Below are 14,400 nucleotides of genomic sequence, written 5' to 3'. Positions count from 1 at the left end.
TTACTACTATAGGTCTTATATACAGTGGGAGAGGCTCTTACATACAGTCAGTGTTGTGTTGGTGGTTCTATGTTTTACTACTACAGGTCTTATATACAGTGGGAGAGGCTCTTACATACAGTCAGTGTTGTGTTGGTGGTTCTATGTTTTACTACTACAGGTCTTATATACAGTGGGAGAGGCTCTTACATACAGTCAGTGTTGTGTTGGTTCTATGTTTCACTACTACAGGTCTTATATACAGTGGGAGAGGCTCTTACATACAGTCAGTGTTGTGTTGGTGGTTCTATGTTTTACTACTACAGGTCTTATATACAGTGGGAGAGGCTCTTACATACAGTCAGTGTTGTGTTGGTTCTATGTTTTACTACTATAGGTCTTATATACAGTGGGAGAGGCTCTTACATACAGTCAGTGTTGTGTTGGTGGTTCTATGTTTTACTACTACAGGTCTTATATACAGTGGGAGAGGCTCTTACATACAGTCAGTGTTGTGTTGGTGGTTCTATGTTTTACTACTATAGGTCTTATATACAGTGGGAGCGGCTCTTACATACAGTCAGTGTTGTGTTGGTGGTTCTATGTTTTACTACTATAGGTCTTATATACAGTGGGAGAGGCTCTTACATACAGTCAGTGTTGTGGTGGTTCTATGTTTTACTACTACAGGTCTTATATACAGTGGGAGAGGCTCTTACATACAGTCAGTGTTGTGTTGGTGGTTCTATGTTTTACTACTACAGGTCTTATATACAGTGGGAGAGGCTCTTACATACAGTCAGTGTTGTGGTGGTTCTATGTTTTACTACTACAGGTCTTATATACAGTGGGAGAGGCTCTTACATACAGTCAGTGTTGTGTTGGTGGTTCTATGTTTTACTACTATAGGTCTTATATACAGTGGGAGAGGCTCTTACATACAGTCAGTGTTGTGGTGGTTCTATGTTTTACTACTATAGGTCTTATATACAGTGGGAGAGGCTCTTACATACAGTCAGTGTTGTGGTGGTGGTTCTATGTTTTACTACTATAGGTCTTATATACAGTGGGAGAGGCTCTTACACACAGTCAGTGTTGTGTTGGTTCTATGTTTTACTACTATAGGTCTTATATACAGTGGGAGAGGCTCTTACACACAGTCAGTGTTGTGTTGGTGGTTCTATGTTTTACTACTATAGGTCTTATATACAGTGGGAGAGGCTCTTACATACAGTCAGTGTTGTGGTGGTTCTATGTTTTACTACTATAGGTCTTATATACAGTGGGAGAGGCTCTTACATACAGTCAGTGTTGTGGTGGTGGTTCTATGTTTTACTACTATAGGTCTTATATACAGTGGGAGAGGCTCTTACACACAGTCAGTGTTGTGTTGGTTCTATGTTTTACTACTATAGGTCTTATATACAGTGGGAGAGGCTCTTACATACAGTCAGTGTTGTGTTGGTGGTTCTATGTTTTACTACTATAGGTCTTATATACAGTGGGAGAGGCTCTTACATACAGTCAGTGTTGTGGTGGTGGTTCTATGTTTTACTACTATAGGTCTTATATACAGTGGGAGAGGCTCTTACATACAGTCAGTGTTGTGTTGGTGGTTCTATGTTTTACTACTATAGGTCTTATATACAGTGGGAGAGGCTCTTACATACAGTCAGTGTTGTGGTGGTGGTTCTATGTTTTACTACTACAGGTCTTATATACAGTGGGAGAGGCTCTTACATACAGTCAGTGTTGTGTTGGTGGTTCTATGTTTTACTACTATAGGTCTTATATACAGTGGGAGAGGCTCTTACATACAGTCAGTGTTGTGGTGGTGGTTCTATGTTTTACTACTATAGGTCTTATATACAGTGGGAGAGGCTCTTACATACAGTCAGTGTTGTGTTGGTGGTTCTATGTTTTACTACTATAGGTCTTATATACAGTGGGAGAGGCTCTTACATACAGTCAGTGTTGTGTTGGTGGTTCTATGTTTTACTACTATAGGTCTTATATACAGTGGGAGAGGCTCTTACATACAGTCAGTGTTGTGTTGGTGGTTCTATGTTTTACTACTATAGGTCTTATATACAGTGGGAGAGGCTCTTACATACAGTCAGTGTTGTGTTGGTGGTTCTATGTTTTACTACTATAGGTCTTATATACAGTGGGAGAGGCTCTTACATACAGTCAGTGTTGTGTTGGTGGTTCTATGTTTTACTACTACAGGTCTTATATACAGTGGTTCTATGTTTTACTACTATAGGTCTTATATACAGTGGGAGCGGCTCTTACATACAGTCAGTGTTGTGTTGGTGGTTCTATGTTTGCGTAGACGCTCAATGTAATGGCGTGACACGCACATGGCTTCACACCTACTGTACAGGAGTTAGCCCCAGGTTGGGGGCATGTGTGCAAGTGGCTAAAGTGAGTCATTTACCATGAGAAGGAGTAGGTTGTTGGCTGATTTACCACCGTTTCAACAACCCAACCACAACCCAACCACCCACAAACCTTGAATGTAACTTGCAAGGTTATTTAGTTATACAACTACAACACAACAGTGGGCGGGGTCCATGAGCCAACTCAAAGTTGTTGACTGATTTACCACTGTTTTAATCAGCCAATCAGAATACAGTATCTGAACATGTGACCACAAAAAGTGGTAGAATATGTCTTTTTAGACACAATGCACCACAATCTTTCATGGGCAGATGTGACTTATGGGGGCTGGTAGAGCTTTTCATGGTAACTGCGACCTGATGGTCGCAATACTTCATGAGGTCAGAATTACCGACAGGTGCATGTGTCAATCAACGTCAACTACTTCAACTTCAGGTACTCCCCACGAGCCTCCAGTTCAGCCAATCACAAGCCATGGCCGACATCTTATATCCAATAGTCACACGTTTTGTTTCCGTAGCTGCTTCCTTGTCAATCTATAGTGTGTGACACTCCTTTAATGTGTTCATGGTTGTTACAACACTGAACCTCCTGTTGGCTTCACTTCAAGGGTGTGCAATATGTCGATATCATCACTTCTGCGCTGCCAATCAGAGGCAACGCAGGCGTGGTGATATCTGACGATGTAGCACACCCTCTCGTCTAATATTGCTTAATTTTAAGCGCTGTTTGGGTGACCCTACTCTGTCTGTCTGTCTGTCTGTCCCCACAAAAACTAGACCAATCACAGCTCAGCTCTGGCTGCTATAGGTACAGTTCCTGCACACACGCAGCCAATCACAAGGCCTAGACTCACAGGCAACGTGAGCTACGTTGCATTAACACACAGCGCTCACCACGTTTCACCCAAACTGCAGACGTGGTATATTCTACCCGGGCGTACACAGCTCAGTACCAGCCTTTATTATCAGACCGTCTGCTGTGGTTTCTATTAGGAAACTCCAGACTTGTGTTCTGTCTGACATGATATTTCTGTGCTCCACATTCAGAAGGAAAGTTTTCTTTAGAATCCGGCCTTTGATTATTCTGGCTGGGATGTGCGTGGCCAATCAGTTACAAGGTACATCAAGGAGACAATACTCTACTCTGCTCTGTGTGTGTGTGTGTGTGTGTGTGTGTGTGTGTGTGTGCGCGTGTGCGTGCGTGTGTGTGTGTGTGTGTGTGTGTGTGTGTGTGCGTGTGCGTGTGCGTGTGCGTGTGCGTGTGCGTGTGCGTGCGTGTGTGTGTGTGTGTGTGTGCGTGCGCGCGTGTACGTGCGAACGTGTGTGTTTTGGTATTCCCTCCAGCTCTTCCTTCCTCTCAGCTTAATTCATTCTCTTTGAAGTTGATATGAGGGTCTGTGGAAGGACAGGGTTTAGCATAACACTGAGGCTACGCTATAGGGGTGTAACGATATAGTAACTGTATCGAAATATCGTTTTTAACTTAAAGAATCTGAGTATATCGAAATGAAAACAGCTCAAATCGAATCGTTTTATTTTGTATTGTATCGAATCGGCAATGCAAATAATCGATTGTATCTATTCTACCTACTTGTGCATTGTATTTAGCATTTTTAAGAAGAAGAAATTAAAAGGAGGGGTTTAATTACTTTTCCTTTCCATATAGCTACACTGGTCTATGGATAAATGTGTGTAATCTCTGGGTTCATGTCAAGGTGCAGGTTTGTCGATATACAATGTCCATGTATTTGGCAGATAATCACTGTGTTTACTTATTTATATCCATAATAATACAAGTTTCCCTTAAAAACCTGCACTATCCACACCTTTCACACAGATTTAATTTCTTTGCTAAATAGTTACTATATCGATTTTAAATCATTAAATCAAATCGTATCGTATCGCCATGAATGAACCAATATCGTCCATGTATCGTATCGTCAACCATGTATCGTGATATATATCCAATCGCCATTAAAATGTATCGTTACACCCCATACTACGCTACCATTCCATAGCTTCATGCTATGGAATGGACCACACTGTGAACCCAGAGTTTAGCGTAACACCAAGTCTACTAGGGGTGTAACCATAGACCACTAGGGGTGTAACCATAGACCACTAGGGGTGTAACCATAGACCACTAGGGGTGTAACCATAGACCACTAGGGGTGTAACCATAGACCACTAGGGGTGTAACCATAGACCACTAGGGGTGTAACCATAGACCACTAGAGGTGTAACCATAGACCACTAGGGGTGTAACCATAGACCACTAGGGGTGTAACCATAGACCACTAGGGGTGTAACCATAGACCACTAGGGGTGTAACCATAGACCACTAGGGGTGTAACCATAGACCACTAGGGGTGTAACCATAGACCACTAGGGGTGTAACCATAGACCACTAGGGGTGTAACCATAGACCGCTAGGGGTGTAACCATAGACCGCTAGGGGTGTAACCATAGACCGCTAGGGGTGTAACCATAGACCGCTAGGGGTGTAACCATAGACCGCTAGGGGTGTAACCATAGAGCACTAGGGGTGTAACCATAGACCACTAGGGGTGTAACCATAGACCACTAGGGGTGTAACCATAGAGCACTAGGGGTGTAACCATAGAGCACTAGGGGTGTAACCATAGACCACTAGGGGTGTAACCATAGAGCACTAGGGGTGTAACCATAGACCACTAGGGGTGTAACCATAGACCACTAGGGGTGTAACCATAGACCACTAGGGGTGTAACCATAGAGCACTAGGGGTGTAACCATAGACCACTAGGGGTGTAACCATAGAGCACTAGGGTTGTAACCATAGACCACTAGGGGTGTAACCATAGACCACTAGGGGTGTAACCATAGACCACTAGGGGTGTAACCATAGACCACTAGGGGTGTAACCATAGACCACTAGGGGTGTAACCATAGACCACTAGGGGTGTAACCATAGACCACTAGGGGTGTAACCATAGACCACTAGGGGTGTAACCATAGACCACTAGTAGACCACTAGGGGTGTAACCATAGACCACTAGGGGTGTAACCATAGACCACTAGGGGTGTAACCATAGACCACTAGGGGTGTAACCATAGACCAGAGTTCCCCAATAGGCGGCCCGCGGGCCATTTGCGGCCCGCGGGGGGCTACTGTCTGGCCCCCACCGACCCCAGTAATAATGGTGGTATAAGAGCAGCAACAACACTAGTATATCGTCGTTGTCGGGTGGAAACCTCGTATCTCCAAATGTGTACGTTCTTTCGCAAATCATACAAGGCCGTCGCACAAAAGTAGTGAAAACAGCCGATCTACAAGCACACAACGCCTTGCACCGCGTTTAAATCATTTATGCAAAACGAACGTTTTTTGGACATACAAGATTTTCACCCGACAACAACGATATCTGAACTGTCACTGGAGTAGTGGGTACGCCACCGTCGCCCCCTGCAATGTTGTGGCCCTTCGGCTTCGAACCCTGCCATAGAGGAACTGAATCCAAAAATCCTTTTGAATTTGCAGTGATCTAGTACTATTATTGATACAGTGATCTAGTAGGCTACTATTATTGATACAGTGATCTAGTACTATTATTGATACAGTGATCTAGTAGGCTACTATTATTGATGCAGTGATCTAGTACTATTATTGATACAGTGATCTAGTACTATTATTGATACAGTGATCTAGTAGGCTACTATTATTGATGCAGTGATCTAGTACTATTATTGATACAGTGATCTAGTAGGCTACTATTATTGATACAGTGATCTAGTAGGCTACTATTATTGATGCAGTGATCTAGTACTATTATTGATACAGTGATCTAGTAGGCTACTATTATTGATACAGTGATCTCATAGGCTACTATTATTGATAAACAAAAGCACATATCGTACCGCTTTGGCTTTGTATCATATCGGTATCGTTTTGCAATGCAGATAATTGGTATTGAATCGTTTTGCAGTGCAAATAATTAATTGTACGGAAACTAAGTATTTGTGCCTTGTATTTAGCAATGTTAAGAAGAACATTTTAAAAGAGGGATTTAATTACTTTTCCATTCCATATCGCTACTCTTGGTCTATTGATAAATGTGTGTAATCTCTGTGTTCATGTCAAGCTGCAGGTTTGTCCTAGCCAAGTTCCAGACCCTGAATCGCTAGCCACACCCCTTTAAATTTTTTGTTTTGGCGATTCAGGGGTCTAGAATTCCTCTCATAAGAAGAGGCCTTCCTCGTTCGAAAATCCGTACGGCGAATCAGCGTCGTGAATCAGCGTCTTGTGATCAGCGTGGGTGGGGGTTTTCCCAGAACTCATGTGCGTTTCCAAGTAAACAAGCTCCGCCGCCGTACCGTACCGCGCATCGCGTCGCGGTAAAATGTGGTAAATTGCGGTAAATTGCGGTAAATTGCGATCGTATCGATCTCGCTATGAAACACCAGTAGCAGGCATGTTATGTTGTGTTTGATTACTAGTTCGTAGTGCTCCTATTCTGCCTGTTTCTTTGGTTAGCAAGTAGCACTAGCAAGCAACAGGCTAGCCACTAGCCAGTCACACATAACAACACTACGTCATGCGTTGGTCAGACAGTGAACCAATCAATCGCAGAAAACTGCCTCTTTGGCAACGCCCATCCCAGCAATCGCCCTCGGGGGGAGCGACCTCAGACTGAATAATGGAGTGAAACGAAATGTCAATTCATGCAGGCTGAGTGTCAGGCTAGGTTTGTCCATGTGTGTTGTAATATAATGTCCATGTGTTTGCTAGAGAATCACAGTGTTTATTTATTTATACACAGAATAATCATGCCTGCATGTTGGAAGCAGGATATTTTTATCCATAACACCGTAGTAATAATCAACAGATTGATTCTGTGCTCTCTTAATAACACCAGTACGGTATGGTCTTCCATTACTGTAAACAACAGCAGCTGATTGTATTTCTGTACAAGCTATTATGGTGCAAACATCTGTAATGTATTTCTGTACAAACTATTATGGTGCAAACATCTGTAATGTATTTCTGTACAAACTATTATGGTGCAAACATCTGTAATGTATTTCTGTACAAACAGACATATTGAATGTGTTGTTGGATGGAGACTACATGACTACATTTAATTGTCTGCAGAGAGCGTGATTGGATACGACGCGACCAAACCGCTGTATCCAGAATTTAGCTTAATCATTTCAGCGTTATTATGCAAATGAGGTTGGAACCAAATCGGGTCTATTTGGTTCAGTTTGTACACTCTCAAACATAATAGAGTTATGGGGTTCTGAACTGATTAAAGTTTTAATTAACCTTATGGGACATCTTAAATGCTTTATTTATTTGTTCTCAATGGATTGATGAAATATATCGTTCTGGAAAAATCGGTACAATTGGTTGACTTTATATCGATATCGGTATCAGTTGATATCGGTAGTTGGACGGAGAGTTGGACAATATCGTTTCACTGTAAAAAAAAAAGCCAATATCGAACACAACTAATAATAATAAAATAAAATAAAAACATTCTGCTGGCGATTTTCAGTTTTTCCTCATCTTTTCAACTTAAGATAACCGGGACAAAAACATTTTTGGGACCGTCAGGGGGCAGTTACTATGAAAACCTGCAGCGTCTGTCACCCTTTGCTGTCACACTTTGCTGTCACACTTACTCTGGCATACTTTTGCCTGCCTAGCAACGTGATTTCAACTATAAAACGCTCACACGACATGCCCTGACGGTCGCTTCTCGCCCTTATAGGGCGTCTTACTGGTAACCTTCGGTCACATAATTATGTCCAAAGAAGACTCGATATGAATCCAGTGGAGTGACATTTGAACCAGTAAGACTCCCTAATCTGGAGTTAAGCAACCGTAAGTGGGATGATTTACACTCATGTGATGATGTTGAGACCGGATGTAATATCCTTCTTTCCAAAATTGGCAGAGTAATGGAATCTTTCACCAGAGGTGGTAACCAGAGGAAAGGGAGAAAAATTACTCTACCTTGGGTCGATAAAAAATGCAGAGATCAAATGAAAACCAGAGATTTACTGCTTAAAAAGGCATTAAAATCTGGCCTGACAACGGACAGACAGCTATTCACACATGCTAGAAACAAAGTCACAAATCTCTTGAGGGCTAAAGCTGGATTTTATATCTCCATCATAGAGAGTGCCAGAGGAAATGGGAAAAAAGTTTGGGAATACATAAATAAACTGACAGGGAAATACTATAAGCAGGATAATAACAACTTAGAACTTAAAATAGATAATGTCCTGGTGAAAGATCCCCACACGCTTGCTAGCAACCTAATGCTGTTTTTTCTAAACTCTGTGTATGAAATCACACAATTGTTCAGACCCTCTAAGTTTGTTCCACGCCCTGTTCAAAATGATCTCCCCATTTTTAATTTGGAGGAAGTCACAGAAAACGAGGTGACAAACATTGTCAGATCACTAAAAGCATCCAAAGCTAAAGATGCACATGGGCTTGACACAAACTTTCTTAAAACAAATATTGACTCTTTGGTGGCACCAATCACACATCTGGTAAATCTGTCCATAAGAAAATGCACTGTCCCAACTCAGTGGAAAGCTGCTGTTATAACACCTATATTCAAATCTGGCTCAAAAACGGACATATCAAACTATAGACCCATAAGCATCTTACCTGTTATATCAAAAGTGGCTGAAAAGTGGATTGTAAAGTCTCTTGTTAAACATCTAGACAAAGGCTACACCCCTCTGCATCCTATGCAGTTTGGGTTTCGAGCCTTCCACTCCACTGAGTCAGCAAATTGCTTATTCATTGAAAAGTTAAAGTGTGCTTTGAACAAAGCCCCATGCGCAATGGCAGTATTTTTGGATTTCAAGAAAGCATTTGACTCTGTCAGCCATCAGGTCCTCTTGTCCAAACTAACACATTTCAACTTGTCCCCAGAGGCCATCAAATGGTTTACATCCTACCTATCAAATAGAGAACAGTGTGTTAGTATAAATGGCATCAAGTCTCCTTATCACACTTGCTCGGTTGGTGTCCCCCAGGGATCAATAGTAGGACCAATTCTGTTTTCTCTGTTCATAAACGACCTACCTGATGTATGTAAAGATGTACATATTCAGATGTACGCAGATGATGCTGTTATACTGACTCATGGAAAGAGCTATGCAGAGGTGTCAACGGTTTTAACTTCTGTTCTGACCAGCGTTCAGGACTGGCTTACAGACTCATGCCTGCTCCTGAATGCAAAAAAGACGGTCTGCATGGCTTTTTCCAAAAGACCAGTTGTGATGGAATCATCAAATGTGTTTCTGGGTGGAGAGGAACTTGAACTTGTGTCAGAGTTCAAGTACCTCGGGGTCATGTTAGACTCAACCCTAACCTTTAAAAAACATGTAAAAAAGGTTACAAACACAATCAAGTTCAACCTTCAGAACTTTAAACAAATCAGACCTTTTTTGGCAGTTAGTGCTGCTAAATCGTATCTCCAATGCATGATCCTATCACACATTGAGTACTGTTTCACAAACTGGTCTTGCGCAGGTATAACGACTCTCAAACCCATTGAACAGCTATATAAGAGTGCGCTTAAGGTATTCGATAGGAAACCCCACTCATATCACCATTGTAATATTCTTCAGAGGTACCGTTTTTTGAGTTTCGCTAATTTTAAGGTTTTTAAACAGGTCAGTATCATATATAAGACCCTAAATGGTCTATGCCCACCTCCCCTAAAGGAATTCATAAAAAGGAAGCCTGATAGAGGACTCAATACTAGAGCAATCACTAGAGGGGATTGCGAAGTACCGTACCGGGTAACCGCTTTTGGAAAAAACACCCTTTCAGTGCAGGGATGTTCAATCTGGAATGACCTACCTCTAACAATAAGAGACTGTTTGTCATTTCCATCCTTCAAGTTCAATCTAAAAAAATGGTTAGTTGACAATCAAACCTGTGACCATGTATAGTTCTAAGAGTACAGCTCATGCCATGTACGTATATTTTTAACTATCCTTTTTTAATGTAGGGTACTGTTAGTAATATGTGTTGTTTTTTTTTTTTTTTTCTTGGTTCAGGAAAAATAGTATTTGTATGTATGTTATTAGGCGCCCTCTCCTAATGTAGGGTTACTGTTTGTTGGTATGTATTGTTTTGTCTTCATGTGGGGACTACGGATGAAATTTAGCATTATTGCTAATTCCGGCTTATTTACATTGCATTCATGTAGTGTTCATTAATATGCATTGTCCCGTCTAAATAAACAAATAAAGTAAAAGTAAAGTCAGGTCGCAGCGTGATTTTAGACTAAAATGTGTAGGAGCAGTGTCCAAAAAAGTGTTTGAAAGAATCTGCCTGATGGTGGCGCTATGGGACACATCGATGTTGATGACATGAGTGTAGACCAATTGTGTACTGATTTGCGTGATTTTAGGGCAAAAATGTATGGGAGCAGTGTCCAAAAATGTGTTATGCAAGAATTGGCCTCATGGTGGCGCTAGAAGAGGGCCATGTGAGTATTGTGGTTTGGCAGGCAAGGAGTGTGTGTGCAAAATTTGGCATGGATCAGGGCAACGGTTGCGGAGATATGAGAAGGGCAAAAGTGTGACGTGTGACTGACTGACGGGCAGACTGACGGACAGACTGACGGACTGACAGACTGACGGACAGCTGGTGGAGGTTTTGATAGTAACTGCGACCTGACGGTCACAATAAACATGTTGTTTTTATTTGTGTGTTTCAGAATCGCTGTGTGACCGCCGCGACGCCGCGCGCACCATGACGCACCGCCCCTGTGGTCCTGAAGAGGGCGCCATCACCGCACGCAGACCACACTAACCTCAGTCCAGGGAGGGCCCACACGGATGGCCTCCCCTGCTGGCCGCGAGGCAGCACTGCAGCCACAGCTCCTCCTCTTCCCGTTAGTTTCCACGTCCTCGATCGTTCCGTCCGCCATCGCCCCCCGGTGGCCGTGGTGATGAAGACGGCCAGCCGGCCCAGTGGGCGGAGCCCCTCCCCGCTGGTCAGCATGAGGCGCTATGCCCCGCCCAGGGGAGGCGGGGTCTACGACGCCCCGCCCAGGGGAGGCGGGGTCTACCCCTTCCTCTTCCCGTCCGTCATCAGCTCGCTGCCGGCGGCTCCGCCCCCTCCGGTAGCCCCGCCCCCCTCCTCCTCTCCACGCAGGCTGCACCTGCAGCAGACGTCCAGCAATGGGAGCTCTCCCTCTCCTGTTGGTGAGTACAACATGCAACACACACACGCACGCACGCACGCACGCACGCACGCACACACACACACACACACACACACACACGCACACGCACACGCACACACACACACACATATAGCCTACTGTATACACACACACACACACACACACACACACACACATATAGCCTACTGTACACACACACACACACACATATAGCCTACTGTACACACACACACACACACACACACACACACACACACACACACACACACATATAGCCTACTGTACACACACACACACACACACACACATATAGCCTACTGTACACACACAAACACACACACATATAGCCTACTGTACACACACACACACACACACATACACACATATAGCCTACTGTACACACACACACAGATAGGCTACTGTACACACACACACACACACATATAGCCTACTGTACACACACACACACATACACACATATAGCCTACTGTACACACACACACAGATAGGCTACTGTACACACACACACACACACACACACACACACACACACACACACACACACACACACACACACACACACACACACACACACACACACACACACACAGGCTACTGTACACACACACACAGACACACACACACACACACACAGACACACACACACACACACACACACACACACACACACACACACACACACACACACACACACACACACACACACACACACACACAGGCTACTGTACACACACACACACACACACACACACACACACACACACACACACACACACACACACACACACACAGAGAACGTAAAGTTCCTATGATTGGCCACTAGTTGCGCTGTTCTGGTGTAATATGTTCTCCATTGGACTCCATTCATTTCCAGCGAACGTTTACATTTGATTTTCTTACCTTAACTCTTTTACTGCTTCGGACGTTCCCGTTCGCCCCGATTTTGACCCTAGCTCGCTGCCAATACGAACGCTTGTTCATTTACTTACTCTTGATGACTGTAAGCTGATAACTGGTCGCGCCGTAACGCTGCTCTGAAATTTCCACCGCCCGTAAAAACAATAATGGAGTCCCAAATCACTTCCTGGCTGTTTTCTGTGGATCTGATCTAGAAATGCATTTCTATGCTCTGAATGGACGTAAAACGTAGCGGCCCAATTCACATCCATTCTTTGCATAAGGCTGCCCTCTGCCGCCAGTTTGGCTAAAGTACACATATAATAGATCCAATGAAAAACAAAAGTTGGAAATAATTAATAGATCATTTTCTATAACATCGCAAAGGTAAGCTGCTTTTTGCTGGCACCAGCCCCAATAAATAAATAATAAATCTGGCAGTAGAACTGTTAATAAACATTGTCATAAATACCTTATGGTTCCTGTCGCTAGTTTGACGTCTTGTTTCAATCACCATTGTGAAAATATGTTCCCATTTATTTTATAATTGATGATAAAGCAGGGTATGCTGTAGGAGGGGCGTGGCTATCTTGTGATGATTCTGATCCAACACTTCTTCTTCTTGTGTTTTATTTTCGGCAAGCTTAAGAGATTCTCCCAAGTATCCCTGCGGTTGCACGTGACCGTTGGCAGCCAATAGCATTCCTTGGGTTCCATTAATACAATGATGGTGACACCCATATGAGGGCAAAAAAAAGCTTCATTTTGGCTCTGATAGAAACCAATGGGTCACGTGACCAGGGGGCGGAGTGTCCGATTAAGCTGGGTATGTGGCCGCTTACGGGCCCGCGGACCGCGGAGGCCCGGCCGCCAGCCTCCGACAGTCGGTCAGCCTCAGTCCAAATGACCGTCAATCTGCATCGCAAGTGGGTCCCCTTTCTGTATCGCACTGCCTCTGTAGTCTCGCGTAGCCAGACAACTATTCCACAATCTCTGAATGCTATATAGAGTCTGGAACAGCAGCTCCCTAACGGCGAGTAATGGAAACGGGCATTACCGTTCAAGAAAATATATTTTAAAATGTCATTTCTGCTAAGCAGCAAGCTAAACATGCTTATATGATTTTTATTTATATAATGATAAATATGTGCGATGTGAGACGGAAAAGGAAGTGACGAGGAGGCTTCACTTCCGCTTCATCTCGCACTCATCATTTCTATTCCGGTCTGCCAGACTGTATGCCGGGAGCATTTGACCAAATCGCGGAGGCAACAGTCTGGCCACGCGAGACTACTGCCTCTGTTACACCTATTTCCTGTTATATTAACCTGGGTAAAATGTCGCACATTGGGAAGTAAAGGGGGACACACACTTTATTGTGAAGGACAACAGGAAGAGACAGACTTCCTCTAGAAGAGTTGACTCGTGTAGTGAGAAGTGGCTGCAGTGGAACCGCGCACTTTTCGGGGGGGTTTTCGGCGGGGCCCGATCATTGTGGCTTGCATACCGGCCCGGTCTGGAATCGTTCCGCCAATACACGTGATGATGATGTTCCAGCCGTCCATATTTTTTACTGTCTATGCACGCACACTCTGGTGTCTCTGGTAGCAAACAAGAACACTTGTCTCTAGTTCCTGTTTCGGACATTTGGGACATGACGCTCTTTAATGATATTATACTTCGTACAAATCACTTCAAGTGTACAGGTGTGTATGTCTCAGTGTCAGAGTGTCTGTCTGTCTGTCTGTCTGTCTGTCTGTCTGTCTGTCTGTCTGTCTGTCTGTCTGTCTGTCTGTCTGTCTGTCTCTTTTATGCACATATGTGGAGAGTTCTGTATCTGTCAGTCAATCCTTGTTCCTATTATGCCCATGTATAGAGATCTCTTCTCCTCC

General features: G+C 43.6%; 1 protein-coding gene across 1 annotated transcript in view; it reads left to right on the top strand.

Moving 5' to 3' along the window:
• Positions 1 to 11,353: 11,353 nt before the first annotated feature.
• The window catches only part of LOC308293232 (retinoic acid receptor beta-like), a gene marked incomplete at both ends in the record, with an annotated part of 170,317 nt that continues 167,270 nt past the window's right edge, over positions 11,354 to 14,400 (top strand). The window contains one exon of the mRNA XM_080735668.1: positions 11,354 to 11,609. Within this exon, the coding sequence (XP_080591794.1) occupies positions 11,354 to 11,609 (256 nt within the window). The remainder of the gene's footprint in view (positions 11,610 to 14,400) is intronic.

Source organism: Nannobrachium achirus (assembly GCF_963921795.1).
Source record: "Nannobrachium achirus genome assembly, chromosome: 10".
In the NCBI taxonomy this organism is placed as follows: Eukaryota; Metazoa; Chordata; class Actinopteri; order Myctophiformes; family Myctophidae; genus Nannobrachium; species Nannobrachium achirus.
This window is presented reverse-complemented; position numbering and strand designations above follow the sequence as displayed.